The sequence below is a fragment of the Melitaea cinxia genome, chromosome 2 (assembly GCF_905220565.1).
Source record: "Melitaea cinxia chromosome 2, ilMelCinx1.1, whole genome shotgun sequence".
Lineage (NCBI taxonomy): Eukaryota > Metazoa > Arthropoda > Insecta > Lepidoptera > Nymphalidae > Melitaea > Melitaea cinxia.
Window position 1 is genome coordinate 19,322,727 of NC_059395.1, and position 15,577 is coordinate 19,338,303.

At 35.9% G+C, this 15,577-nt stretch overlaps 1 protein-coding gene across 4 annotated transcripts; it reads left to right on the plus strand.

Moving 5' to 3' along the window:
- The first annotated feature begins 7,296 nt into the window (after positions 1-7,296).
- On the plus strand, positions 7,297-13,861 carry LOC123661244. Of its 4 annotated transcripts, XM_045596245.1 has the most exons (3): positions 7,297-7,755; positions 8,676-8,861; positions 13,347-13,861. In XM_045596245.1, exons 2-3 carry the CDS (start codon positions 8,700-8,702, stop codon positions 13,689-13,691), a joined length of 507 nt encoding a protein of 168 aa, XP_045452201.1. In that variant the 5' UTR covers positions 7,297-7,755; positions 8,676-8,699; the 3' UTR covers positions 13,692-13,861. The 4 variants fall into 4 exon arrangements, with proteins under 4 accessions (XP_045452201.1, XP_045452188.1, XP_045452195.1 ...); XM_045596232.1 differs by lacking the exon at positions 7,297-7,755 and having other exon boundaries at positions 8,472-8,861; XM_045596239.1 differs by lacking the exon at positions 7,297-7,755 and having other exon boundaries at positions 8,472-8,861; positions 13,350-13,861.
- The last annotated feature ends 1,716 nt before the right edge of the window (positions 13,862-15,577 follow it).

The following is a 15,577-nucleotide window of genomic DNA, read 5'->3' on the forward strand; positions in this document are numbered from 1 at the left end:
AAGGTTATTTTAATTAAAATGTATACTCTTTAAAGTAATTAATTGAAGCGTGACGATTGTAGTAGACAACAATTATATATTATAGGATCTTGTATAACAAATAAGGGTAATTCTTTCGAACTTGTCCTACTGACAGCACGTGGTGTGATATAAGCCAATTACGTATAGACTAGTGATGCCGCGCGAACTTCCCGAAAGAGATTTATAATTTACTTTTAATTTTATCGTCGCTTCGTTGTCAGTTGTGCTCTGTTGTGCTAGATGGCGATTTTATAAGTACTTTACAATATAATAAAAGAAATCGTAAATAAATATTAATGTGTACAAAATATTTGATCCTTCCTGATATGTGTTATTCGGTTATTTTTTGAGTGATTTCCCCAAGAACCGTCAATTAAATACGACGAAATAATAAGCGAATATTTTATCTATAAGTAAACAATAAATAATTCATCTTACACGAAAATACCCAGCAAACCTAAATTCCTAGTTATAGCGTAACGTAATATAAATATTAAAAGTATCATAATTGCAATGTTTGTAATCTAAAATATCACATAAAAAATAAATATTATCATGTTAGCTCTTTTCACGAACACTCACACACACACACACACACACACTCACACATCTGATTCCAGGCAGACGAACAAACACATACACAATTCAGATTCATCATGCGTATCGTGAGTTGAAGCTATAGAAATGACATTTCTACAATTAGCTTAGCGACTAGGTGAATATAAAGGTGGAAACAGACAAGAGAAACGGAGCAAAAGAGAAGCGATTGCAGTAAAAAATACTTTTCAAGATTTTGACTACCGCTACGTCGTGCGAAGATATTGCTGTAGCTTTAGAATCGCTCTCGTTTCGCTTGGTCGCACGAGTAGGTTTCATTCTCTACTGATAATAATGAGAACAATATTTGATGACATATTTATATCCAAACAACATTATCAATTCATTGACTACTCTCGTACAAACTTTAAAATTTCATTAAAAACTTGTATAATGTAAAAAACCTTTGATGGAACTGACCTCCGATTTCTTTTAATTAACTGGTGCATTAACATTTTATTTTATTACAATTTAAGTGGTCAAGGGGCTAAGCTTTTCGCGACTTTTCTTTCTTTTTTTACAACATACACACTTTAGGTTTCTATGTGACACGGGCTTTAAGTGATTTGGCACTATTGAAAGCCATTTTAACCTAAAGAAGAAAAAGAAGACTTTTTTTACCACACACATACTTTGAAATCAAAATATGAATAAATTTATACTAAGTTTTATTACCTATTAATATTATAAAGCTGAAAATTTTCTTTCTTTGTTTAAGTGTGCTAATCTCACAAAACTGGTATTTCGAATTGAAAAATTCTTTTTGGGTTGGATAACTTTAACCGATACATAGCACTAACAGAGAAAAGCTATAGAATTTTTTTACAAAACTATGGAACTGCGGGACACAGCTAGTGGTTAGTAAAGATTAATATTAAATTATAAATTAATACTATTAGACGTATAACTCTTACTCTTAAGGCCAAAGTTATAAATAACAGTATTAAAGTTTATAACTTCTGTCTCACTATTAATAGTAATAAAATAGAATAATAAATGGTCTAGCGAGATTCCAGTAATATTATTTAAACATAAATCTTTGTATATTTTTTAAAGTCAAAAAGTTTTCAATACAAACACAGCGACCCACGTGATTCTATGGGGATGATACCAGGAACCTAGAATCAAATAGGAGTGTCTCGAAAACAAAAACGCGTCTCTAAATAACAAGATACCACAAAAGCTAACACGTGCGCAGTAAACTTGGTACCAGGAAAACAGAATTGTAAAGAAAATTTGTGTGATCGGCTGTCTACAATAACATCCTGTATAATACAGAACCTTCATCATTACAGCCTATACAGTCCACTGCTGGATATAGGCCTCCACAAGTTTACGCCAAAAATAACGTGAACTCATGTGTTTTGCCCATAGTCACCACGCTGGGCAGGCGGGTTGGTGACCGCAGTACTGGCTTTGTCGCACCAAAGACGCTGCTGCCCGTTTTCGGCCTGTGTATTTCAAAGCCAGCAGTTGGATGGTTATCCCGCCACCGGTCGGCTTTTTAAGTTCCAAGGTGGTAGTGAAACTGTGATGTCCCTTAGTCGCCTCTTACGACACCCATGGGAAGAGAGGGGGTGGCTAAATTCTTTAGAACCGTAGCCACACAGTACAATAACGACCTTCATTAGCGATTAATTGAAACTGGTGGTCGCTCAGAGGTCGAAATCGACCATAATTAAAAATTTAAATTAAAGGAAACCAAAAAATTATGAAAATAAAGAACTTTTTTTTTAATTTTCAATTTTGAAATATGTGGTAGTGTGTGTAATGTTTTTTATTTTATTTAATATATTTTTATGCATAATTTTAAAAAAATATTAGTATTCTGTACTCCTCTATATAAACTATAAGTGTGCGAATTTTCATACTTCTCCGTCGCCCCGTAAAGTTTTCGCTTCACGTATATTACGTTGTTTTTACATCCATACATACATATAGATAATCTAGCAAAGTTAACCTATCATGGAAGGTATTAATGATCCTCATATGTAATCTGCAGAATGTGATAAATTCACAAGAAGTGACTTAAATTATTTAAAGTTAGACTCTATCTAATTTATCCTAAAGTTTTCCTTTTTCTTTTTGCTTTAAGTTATCAAAACTTTTTTCAAGTACCTAAGCTTTAAAATCATTCTTGTATCGTCATTATACAAATTAAAATTGTATGTCTTTAAATGAAATAATTATAGTTAAAGTAATTCTAACGCCAAATTCCGCAGAGAAAAATCAGCAAGAAACTCTGCAGTTGCTCTTTTAAAAAACTTTTCAAGTAATTTCTTGAATGCAGTGCCACAAAACCCGCTCATTTTTATCATTAATATGATCTTGAACATATGTATGACATTTATAATCGACATCGTAGCGTAATCTTACTCATTTGACGATGAAATCAAAAGTCATCGAGTAGGATTGCCATCCATCTTAACCGTCCCCGAATTTATCATAGTTGAAAAGTTTCCAAAAATGCTTTTACACTAGAGTTAAATAAATGTGCCAAAAAAAGTGCAAAAAAACGAGTGTGTTTTAAACCACACGACTGAAGTAAAACTTGTTTAGCTCCATCTAACTTATACTCCCTCTCTACTTCCGTTCGCCTCGTCCGATCACACTTTTCGTAACGATTGCAAGCGTGCGTAAAGAAATTTTACTCCGAAAAAATCGATGATTTATAAAATAAAAGATATGTCTTTTATTTCATAACTGTGTTGCTATTAAAATCTAACGAAAACACAAGTCAATCAGTTATTAGTTAGCCAAAAAATTTGCCCATTTTGTGCAAATTGGAAAGTAAACCATCGTATTACTTGACATTATAGTAACTGAACTACATTTAACGTCTCAGAATTTCTTCCAAAACGTATAACTTTTACCACAATCCTGTAATTTACTGCCTAGCAAGATATATTATAAATCTAATCTTATTTTAGTTCTGAAGATCTAGACGATATATGGTCTAGTAGATCTGAACTGTAACTTTTCCATGTGACGAAATGACAAAATAAGGTGTTCTATGATTGAAATGACTCAGGGTGCCATCTTGACTGTCATTGCCGAAACTAAAAATATTGATTGACTTAAAACATCTAAAACTCTAAACCGATAACAAAGAAATTTTTTACAATTGAATTTGCAACTGGCAGCTAAACGAACAAAGTGTTTTTAGTATTTGGCAATCGGACAAGTGTTTCGAATGTATACAAAACAGTATTTTTAATTAGGTTAATGACCTGACGTCTGCTTTACATTACGTATTGCGAAAAAAGTAGTAATAGAACAATAAAACACATATTTGTCGAAAGCAACATTTTTAGCTATGAATGAAATGTCGTTTTTTCATTCAAACATTGTGACATTAGATCAAAACTGTCATAGCAACGAACAGTGAAGAGTCACAAGTTCATTCCGCCTAATGTTAAAAATCTATGAAAGTAAATCTTGTTCTAAATTACTACTATGTTCTGTATTTCTTTTTAATGAAGAAGATTATAACAAAAGAAGAAGAAGAAAGATAAATCAATTTTTTTCATGCTCTGTTATTTTGTAGTAGGATTGACCTTATTTCCATCACTGGGCAGGCAGTGCCTTTGTGCACGCCATAGAGTATAATTGTTATATTGGATTTAGTGAAACTAATCAAAACGCAAAGTACCAAATAATTGCTTATTATTCTTAATATATGTATATAAAAAAAGTGGATCGTTTCTTCGATCGTAGCTTATTTAAAAACTTAAATATAACACGGTCAATATGTGGGACGTCTCGTAACTTGATATGACGAATTATACGCGACCTTCTCATATCTACTTACTGCAAGAAAATATTGGGTATTTTTAAACATAATATGTAACATATATCGTTGATTGATATGCTGAAATCTATTTAAACTGTAATAACATTTTTTTTTGTATCATTCAGATCTTTCAGGACAAGGAAATATTAAGAAATAAGCCTACATAATAGAAGAACTTTAATGAAGAGATTTCTATTGACTGCTACGTGTAAAGATGCCTGATGATGATCCAATAAAGGATCGAAACGTCGCACGCATTTGCAATTAGTGGTTTGATTGGCACCTTATGTCCACTCTCCTGCGAACCGTCAAAGAATATTTTTTTTTAATTTTTGTCTGTCTGTTTGACTGTCCTGACTAATCTCTGAAACGGCTGGATCGATTTTAACAGGACTTTCACTGGCAGATAGCTGATGTAATAAGGAGTAACTTAGTCTACTTTTATTTAAAAAAAATTTACAACAGCGAACTAAACAATAACTACTTATTTTGTTAAATTTCACGCGAAAGACGTCGTGGGCACAGCTATCATTACAGCCTATACAGTCCACTGCTGGACATAGGCCTCCACAAGTTTACGTCAAAAATAACGTGAACTCATGTGTTTTACCCATAGTCACCACGCTGGGCAGGCGGGTTGGTGACCGCAGTACTGGCTTTGTCGCACCAAAGAAGCTGCTGCCCGTCTTCGGCCTGTGTATTTCAAAGCCAGCAGTTGGATGGTTATCCCGCCATCGGTCGGCTTCTTAAGTTCCAAGATGGTTATGGAACCTTGTTATCCCTTAGTCGCCTCTTACGACACCCACGGGAAGAGAGGGGGTGGCTAAATTCTTTAGTGCCGTAGCCACACAGCAGTCTTCTATATAATGTTAAGTCCAAATATCTATGTAGGTATATACAACTGCAGAAACTGCAGAGTATTTATTAAATTTTATTTCAGATGATATGTCGACAAACACTTCTTTTGCTGAATTAAAAAAAAAACGTTTTTGATATTTAATTTATAAAAGCGAACAAAGCACAGAACAAAAATACGTTACACCAGAAAAATCGAACTATACCGGCAACTATGTCTCCAAGCAAATCCGTTGATATGACTCGACAAAAGAAGAAAGAGAAAGAAAATCAGTATTGTCCAAATAAACATCGCGACGTCCAGCTGTCAGTCCACATCGGTACACGACACGCACACACGCACACGGACACACACTAAATATGTCCAATGACATCATTTTACACCACCAACAAAAGCCGACTGACGAACAGATATGAGGACAACTATTGATTGATAATCCCGTCCTAGTAACGTCACGTGAACGTACATTTAATGTCACTCATACATGGTGTATTACATCACTGCTCCTACTAGAAGTATCAATTATACTATTGTAAACTTTTTTTTAAGTACATAAAGACTTGATATAAATTTGTAAAAATGTTTGGTAAGGGTATCAGTATTTTAAAACGATGATGTTAAATTTATTTGCTCATAATATTTGTGAAGACACTATTTATATTTATATTTTTTGGTAATAATCTGGTAAAATGTAGTAAATACAAAGTGATCAATATCGCTGCATGTTTTATCTTAAGTTCTAATTATCATATCTTCGTTAAATTATTGTGTAGACATAAAAAATCTTCATTTCCAAATTTACATTACGACCACGATACCAAGCTATAAAATATTATGTCTGGAAACGAATCGGAAGAGCAGAACCGTCATCATCATTATCATCATCATTCCAGCCTATTGCAGTCCACTGCTGGACATAGACCTCCACAAGTTCGTGCCAAAAATGCGTGAACTCGTGTGTGTTGCTCATAGTCATTACGCTGGGTTGAGGTTGGTGATCGCGGGGCTGGCTTTGTCGCACCGAAGACGCTGCTGCCCGTCTTGGGCCTGTGTGTTTCAAAGCCAGCGGTTAGATGGTTATCCCACCATCGGTCGGCTTCTTAAGTTCCAAGGTGGTAGTAGAACCTTGTTATCCCTTAGTCGCCTCTTACGACACCGACGGGAAGAGAGGGGATGGCTATATTCTTTGGTGCCGTAGCCACACAGCACAACCGTAATTGCAGCAGCAGAACCGTAATTGTAGTTAATCGTTCTAGTACACAAAGCCAGTACTTGAAAGATGGTCTTACGAAAACATCGACGTTAATCGATTAACTAACTGTTACTAAAAAAAAACTATTTGAAAATGTGAAAAATAAAACATTACGTCACACCACTTATAAGGAAAGTTAATTTAGTTAATTTAGCGAAAGTGTAGAAATGAAGTACCAAAATTGTACAGTTATGAAAGATTTTTAGAGTACAGTACTTATAAATACAGTCTGCCCATAAATACAGTTTAATTAAAAATAAACAAAATATTATATTTGAATTTAGAATCTGTCTTAAATATTTTGTGATATTAAAATGGAGTGAGGTGATAAGGAGAAAACCGAATCGCTTTAATTGCATTACACAAAGTAGGTATGGACACAGACTGGTATTAGTCAAATGTTTGTGTACCGGGCTATTGACATGAACAATAAAACCTCCTCTGGTTGTAACAGAAAAAGGTCTGGCCTTCCACGTAGTATTCGTACGAAAAAAGCGATCAAAGCGGTAAAAGAAAGATTTTGTAGAAATCCTGTCCGAAAGCAAAAGATTTTATATAGGGGAGGTAAAGATGAGAGGAGGTAGAACTAGAAGAATTAGATTATAATCTATGGTCAATTTTAGAGAGTAAGGCTTGCTAAATGCTATGATAATTTGGAGTCCCTAAAACAATCCATACGATTGGCAGTGAAGAATTTTCCAATGGAAAGAGTGCGTGTTTTTATTGATAACTGACCTCAACGTTTAAAGGTCTGTATTGCAGCTAAAGGAGACTGTATGAGTACGTGCGCGCCTGATGATCGCGTAGGGCGCGGGCGACGCGAAGGGGCGGGGAGTGCCGGCGACGATGCGAGCGCAGCGCCGACGTATTAAAATTGTCATTCGCGACGCCGAGCCGTCAACATCAATATTTTCTTTATCCGCGACGCCAAGCCGTCCATAGTTTTATATATTTTTATAATTTAAACTACAATATACATCTAGAAAAAATACAGTCCACTTTTATTAACCAGCATCGGGTACCAGTTTTCCCTAACCATTACGGCACAGGGCACTGGCCCCAACATATGGTTCATCGAGCCGCATAAAAGATCGAAACGGCTACGTCAAAGGTCGAGCGAAAGTCACCGCCTTGCATTGTTCCTGTTCAAGTTGTTTCGCCGGAGTGAACATTGCTGCACTCATAGCTGACATTCCCGGACAAGAAGCAATTCATTAGTCAGCAGGAATACATCAGGTCTTGGAAACGACAGAAGCTGCGATCATCATACATCCAGGATACACGTGAGATCGTTCCATATCCTAGTGTCATCCTATCATTCATCAATCATCATTTCATTTTCGATTCATTTCATACCCTTTTTATAATTTTATTCATCTCATTATTTCGTAGTCTTAGATTCGTTAGATCATCATAATCAGTAACTAGATTATTCATCCAATAAAATTCTATAGATTAAATCATAATATTTTACGTAAATATTTTTATATTTTAACTTTTATAAATTTAGCATCTACCTACGCAAATAAATTATTCGCCAGCTTTTTAAAATCATTAGCATTACTATTCATTAAATAATAGCTTATATCATCATTTTCATTAGTTGTAGCTCGCATTAAAATTGATTTTTTAACAAAATTGCTAATTTATAATTTTTATTACAGGTCGGTATTTCAAAAATAAAATTGTACCATTGTAGTTGCAATATTAGGCGCCTAGCTATTTTAAATAGCAATCGCATATACTAGTAGTTGGTTGCTTTACTTTTTCATAAGGATTTTTAACTCAAACAAATTGCTTTTAAAATTTTAATGAATTGAAGTTTAAATTTGTTTCTTACGTACTAAAACCTTGCTTGCCTTTGCTTAAAAAACAATCTTTAAAATAATTATTGCAAATTAATTACTCATTGTTAATAAATTATAACAACTGATAAATAATATTAAATATTTTAATCAAAGTTAATAATGAGTGATAAACAAATAAAACATTTGATTAAGAAGCGAGCCATAATTAAGGGAAAGCTTACTGGCTTTAGTAGTTATTTGAAATCGCTTGCAAATAGCAAACAAACTGATGAATTACAAACACAAATAGAACTTCAATTGCGTTTGGATAGAATTGAGAGCTTATACGATGATTTCGATGCTTTTCAGAGTGAGCTGGATGAGTTGTCGGATATGCCTGAGGACGAGGCAAGAGAGCGTGAGGCCTTCTATTCCCAGTACTACTCTCTCGTGTCTGCCGGTCGTGCCTTGATCCAGAGTCATAGCAAGCTGTCGCCCCCTGCGCAGGACACTGTGTCACCGGTTTGCTCTGAAGTACATTCACACAGACGTAAGGTTGTTGAATTACCTAAGATAGACTTGCCACATTTTAACGGTGAATATCAGTACTGGCTTGGCTTTAGGGACACGTTTAATTCTTTAATTCATTCGGACAATACTCTTGATAATGTGAATAAATTTCATTACCTCCGGGCTTCTTTGAAGGGTAATGCGTCTTTGATTATCTCGGGTTTAGATTTTTGTGCCGATAATTATGAGGTTGCCTGGAAAACTCTATGCGAACGATATGATAACAAACGTCTTCTAGAAAATCACCATTTGAATTCTTTGTTCAAAATAGGATCCATACAAAAGGAATCTAGTGTAGGCTTGCGCAATTTGATCGACACAATAAATAAAAATTTAAGAGCATTATCTAACTTAGGCCAACCAGTCCAATACTGGGATACATTAATCATTTTTATGATGTCTTCTAAATTGGATAATGTCACAAATAGGGAGTGGGAATTCCATAGGAACAACTATAAAAATCCCCCCACATTGGAAAATTTCACTAAATTTCTTTCTGACAAAGCAGATCTTTTAGAAACTTTAGATACAGCAAAGATGGATAGCTATAAATCAGATATCAGTCTTAACAAATCCAAAACTTTTGCGATTTTACCGAGTAAATCATTATCATGTCCCCTCTGTAAAAAAGGTCACGCGCTGTTTCAATGCGAATCATTTAGGATGCTACCGGTTGAGATGAGAATTCAAAGAGCGAGAGCGTTTGGAGTTTGTTTGAATTGTTTACGATTCGGTCATACTGAAACCAAGTGCAAGTCTTCTCATTGTAAATACTGTACCAAAAATCATAATACCTTATTGCATACAGAAGAGTCACCTTCTCAAAGCGTGGCACTGTCGTCTAGTGAAGTTCATTCTAATTCTCATCAAACTTCTACTGTTCTGCTTTCAACAGCTTTAGTTAAGGTCCTTGATATCAATGGAAAGCCGTATGCTGCTAGAATCTTGCTTGATAATGGAAGTACCAACAATTTCATAACACTAAATTTCGCTGGTAAGCTAAGACTTAATACTATTTCCGCTGAAACTAAGGTGTCTGGTATCAATAATCAACTTCACAATAGTTCACGGTCGTGTTCTCTTACATTGGAGTCCTACTTTAGTGACTATAGGGTGAAGATTGATTGCATAATCTTACCTACCATTACAACACTTATTCCTTCTACCTATGTTAATTTAAGTAATATACAAATACCATCGGGTGTTGCATTAGCTGATCCGTCATTTCACATTTCTTCTGTAATAGACATATTGGTAGGTGCAGAAATATTTTGGAATGTGATCGGAACAAATCGCATAAATTTAGGCAAAAATAAGCCCACACTTTTTGAAACTAAACTAGGCTGGCTTGTTTCTGGTTCTATCATAGATAAACATTACGATAACGATCAACAACCTATATGTATGTTAAGCAACAATTTAGAATTTGACCTTACTCGTTTCTGGGAGCTTGATTCTGTTTCTTCTAAGCATATTTTTTCCCCAGAAGAACGCGCATGCGAGGAACATTTTGTAAAGACTACAAAACGCAAGGCAGACGGACGCTTTGTTGTTACGTTGCCTCTAAAGGAATCCCCCACGATCTTAGGGGACTCCTATCATCTGGCTGAGCGTAGATTTTTATCCTTGGAGCGTAGACTGGACCGAGATACTACTATGAAACAGCTTTATATGGAATTTATGAAAGAGTACCTCGCCCTTGGTCACATGACAGAATCCCAAACAAATGGAACTGTTTCTTGCTATTTACCACACCACGGTGTTTTGCGAGAATCGAGTTCTACTACGAAGTTGCGTGTTGTTTTCGATGCTTCGGCGGTAACAACGTCAGGTGTTTCACTGAATGATATTTTAAGAGTAGGGCCAACACTACAAGACGATTTATTATCAATCTTATTAAGGTTTCGACAGCATAAATACGTTGTGACTGCTGACATCGAAAAAATGTACCGACAGACGGAAGTCTGTGAACACCAGCGCGCACTTCAACAAATTCTATGGAGGTTCCATCCCTCTCACCCCATAAAAAGATATCAGCTCAATACTGTCACTTATGGTACATCGTCGGCATCTTTTCTTGCTACCAGATGTTTACATCAGTTGGGTCGGGAGTCTGCAGATCCAGATATAAAACGAGCAATCTGTAAGGATTTCTATGTCGACGATTTCTTGTCGGGTCATAACACTATAACCGAAACGATTTTACTATGTCAGGGGGTAAGTCGTGCTTTAACGTCGGCTCAGTTGAATTTGCGTAAATGGCATTCAAATAACAATAAGGTGTTGCTCGCTATTTCCGGCCAATCTGACGTGTCTGGATCCGTGGACCTTAGCAATGACTATCTGTCTAAAACGTTAGGGTTGTACTGGACGTGCTCGGCGGATACTTTGTCATTTCCAATCTCTATTCAATCGAAGGACGTTGCCAATAAGCGTTTTATTTTATCAACTATTGCTCAGATATTCGATCCTCTTGGCCTTGTTGCGCCTAGTATTGTAGAGGCTAAACTATTGATGCAGCAATTGTGGAAGGAAGGGTGTAGCTGGGATGAGCCTGTTCCGGCTCATATTGGAAGGATTTGGTCTGATTTTGTTACTTCATTGCCAACATTAAAAACCTTAAGTATACCAAGGTGTGTTATTTCTCAAACACCAACTAACATACAACTGCACATATTTACAGATGCTTCTGAGAGGGCGTACGGCGCATGCATATACATTAGATGCTTAGACGTTGATGGCACTGTTAGTATCCGCCTTCTTGCTTCTAAAAGTAAGGTGGCTCCATTGAAAACGGTCAGTATTCCCCGATTAGAACTTTGCAGTGTACTACTGGGAGTGAGACTGGGTATCAAAATCTTGGAATCTTTAACAATTACATTTAATAAATGTATATTGTGGTCAGATTCCACAATCGTGTTGTGTTGGCTCAGATCTTCTCCAGGTCAACTGAAACCATTTGTGCGTCATCGTGTTTCCGAGATACAGGAGGGTTTTTCCAATTACGAATGGCGTTATATTCCTTCAAAGGACAATCCAGCGGATATCGCTTCACGAGGTTTAAGGGCGGACATTCTTAGTAAATCTTCCTTATGGTGGTCGGGGCCTTCTTTTCTTCAATCAGAGCCAAGAGATTGGCCAATCCAACCTAAACAAGAAATACAATTTTCCGACTTACCAGAGACAATTGGATGCTTACATGTTGTTCAGGAGAGTAATATATTTACAGAATTAATTACAAGGTTTTCAGTATTTTCAAAATTACAGCGTGTTGTTTCATTCATATTCAGATTTATCAATAATTGCCGTGGTAAGTCCGAAAAATTAAGTGGTAATATAACAGTTGATGAACTTGGTAATGCCACTAATTTTCTCTTGAGGATTGCTCAGCAGGATTCCTTTCTAGAGGAATATCAGTTACTTATAAATAACCAAAACTTGCCTTATAAAAATAGACTTTTGTCTCTTTCACCATTTATTGACGATAATAAACTTATGAGAGTCGGTGGCAGACTCGCTAACACTAATTACGATTTTAATGTCAAGCATCCTATATTACTTTGTAGTAGGCATCCTTTGTGCAGGTCTCTTTTCGTAATGCTGCATATTAAGTACTTACATTCAGGTCCTCAATTATTACTAGCCACAGTAAGGCATAATTATTGGGTGTTAGGAGGTACTAAGTTAGCAAAGAGCGTCGTCCGTTCATGCGTTAAATGTTGTAGACTTAGGGGAAAAACACTTCAACCGATTATGGGTAATTTGCCTCAACAGCGTGTTACTTTAGAATTTCCTTTTCTTGATACAGGTGTAGATTATGCCGGGCCAGTAATGATAGCAAACCACAAGGGAAAGGGTTGCAGGCATATAAAGTCCTACATTTGTGTGTTTGTATGCTTAGCAACAAAGGCGTTGCACTTAGAACTTGTTTCGGACTTGACGAAGGAAGCTTTCATAGCAGCTTTAAATAGATTTATATCCCGTAGAGGTAAACCGCGAAACATTTATTCAGATAATGGGACTACATTTGTTGGTACATTCCATGAGCTATCTACACTTCTCAAGCGGCTTTCACCGGCAGACACGACTGAGGAAGGTATAAGGTTTACATTTATTCCAGCTTATGCTCCTCATTTCGGCGGTTTGTGGGAATCAGCCGTTAAATCTGTTAAGCATCATTTACGACGTGTTTTGAGTCTGACGTTTCTAGACTACGAGGAAATGAATACCTTATTAATTCAAGTGGAGGCAATATTAAATTCACGTCCCCTTACACCTTTGTCCGACGATCCTTCTGATCTTTGTCCTTTAACACCAGCTCATCTCCTTATTGGACGATCTCTTTTATTCGCACCGCAGTCTGTGATCACTGTCACTAAAATATCATCTCTTGCGAGATTCAACAGAATCCAAGTACTCAAGCAACACTTTTGGAATCGATTTTCTAATGAATATGTCACTTTACTTCAGCAGAAAACAAAGTGGATGCAATCGCAGGAGACGTTGAAGGAGGGTGCCTTGGTTGTGATAAAGGACAAGTCCAGTCAACCAATCATGTGGTTGCTGGGGCGAATTCTTCGAGTGCTTCCGGGTGAAGATGGAGTTGCAAGGGTGGCAGACATTCGCACCAGGAAGGGCGTAATCAGACGGGCCTTCAATATGATTTGTCCCCTGCCGACTGTAAATATTGAAGAAGACTCTTCAACGCGGGGAGTATGTATGAGTACGTGCGCGCCTGATGATCGCGTAGGGCGCGGGCGACGCGAAGGGGCGGGGAGTGCCGGCGACGATGCGAGCGCAGCGCCGACGTATTAAAATTGTCATTCGCGACGCCGAGCCGTCAACATCAATATTTTCTTTATCCGCGACGCCAAGCCGTCCATAGTTTTATATATTTTTATAATTTAAACTACAATATACATCTAGAAAAAATACAGTCCACTTTTATTAACCAGCATCGGGTACCAGTTTTCCCTAACCATTACGGCACAGGGCACTGGCCCCAACAGAGACCACTTCGAACAAACTTTATATATTTTTAATGTTTTTATATTAATGTATTAAACTAACACTCTGTAATAGTAATAAATGTTACGTGCAATAGAAAAAATGTCTTTTTTCTTTGTAAAAATATTTAAGGTAAGACTGTTAAGAGACTATGGATAAGAAGCCATACTGTTGTAATATTTACGCACAGTGCAATTATAGTAAAATAGTTTTTAGATATTTTAATTAATTATTGATACCCAAAAAGGAACTACACTACAATAAACAGAACACACAGAAGTTGGTAACGTATACATCATTTCTCTTTTCTCTCGTTATAAGATGACGTATAAAAGCATTGCTCTACCTCTCCAGAAAAGTACCAAGAGAACGGAATTTATTTAAAGAAGTAGAAAATTAGACACAATATACCTCAATAGGTAATGTATAAATTTGAAACCGTTAGGATCCAGGTTGTTCAGACGATTCAGCATAATCTTTAACAAACATAACAATAGAGAGATACAAATTTTACCCATAAGAGAGTTCAGAAATAAGAAATGAGGTAAATAAGTATTTGATGACTCATATTAAAAGACTAACCTAACATGAAATATTGTAAGTTAAAACGCAACAATGACTAACTTAAGATGTAACGATCAAATATGACACAAACCTAAGAGAGTTCCGTGTGTGGTATTGGCGAAGTACCTCAACCATACAAAAGACCGCAGCCGTATAACACCGCCCTCAAATAGTATTGTCTTCTTGTGATTAGATGTAGCCAGAGCACCTGGGGCTGTCGGGAATGGAGTAGGCAATGCGCTTGCGATGCTTCTGGTGTTGCAGGCGTTTAAAGGCTACGGTATCCGTTTACCATCAGATGGACTTTACGCTCGTTTTCCACCGTTGCAGATTTAAAATATAAGCATCTTATGCTCATTTTTAAATTTTGTTAAAATTGCTTCAATTATTTCATCCAATTGTTTTTTAAACTACAAATCAACTACAAACCATTAAATAAGTATGTCAAAGTCAAACCTAAACTGATATAACGTCAAATAATCTTATAAATATAACATTTATATAACATTAAAAAAAAATATTCTGTTCGTGTTAACGGGTTAATTTCAGGATGTCCGGTATAAAAATACAATTTAGTGCTAGTCATCAAGGTTTTTGAAAGAGGATGTAGATTATGAGTAATAAAAAGAGAATATAGACAGAAATAGAATAAGAACGTAATTAGAAGAAAATTCTTTCACCAGACCAAAAAGAAACTTTGACTGACGATGTTTTACTACAGGTAGGTCTTAAGAATTAGAAACAGACACGCGTAACTCTAGATATGTCTTGTGCGTAGAACATAATTATAGCATTTCAAATAATATTCTCTCGTCAAACTTTTCAATTTCCCAGCAATAAAATACGTCTTCATAAGCTTATCATCCATAAAATATTCTGAGGCGCTCCGTGAAAAATTTACGGTCGTATTTATCTTGTATTCTATTTATTTTTATGATCAAAAGGAAACTCTTGACACTTATGTATTTTTACAACAGTACTGGCAATGTTTACCATCTCTTTACTAAGTACAAGTTTTTTAAATATCTAGTGATGTCTTTTTAGGACATTTCTTAGACTTTTATTATCAGCTAGGATGTCTTGAATAGATGTCTTAGAATCAAACTAATTTTTCAATATTTCATTCGTAA

Bases quoted from the DNA above. Each gene is read 5' to 3' on its own strand.
- LOC123661244 (XM_045596232.1), top strand. From the start codon at position 8,487: ATGAGTGATAAACAAATAAAACATTTGATTAAGAAGCGAGCCATAATT. The intron at 8,862-13,346 runs GTTGTTGAATTA...ACTTTACTTCAG, and splicing joins TACATTCACACAGACGTAAG to CAGAAAACAAAGTGGATGCA.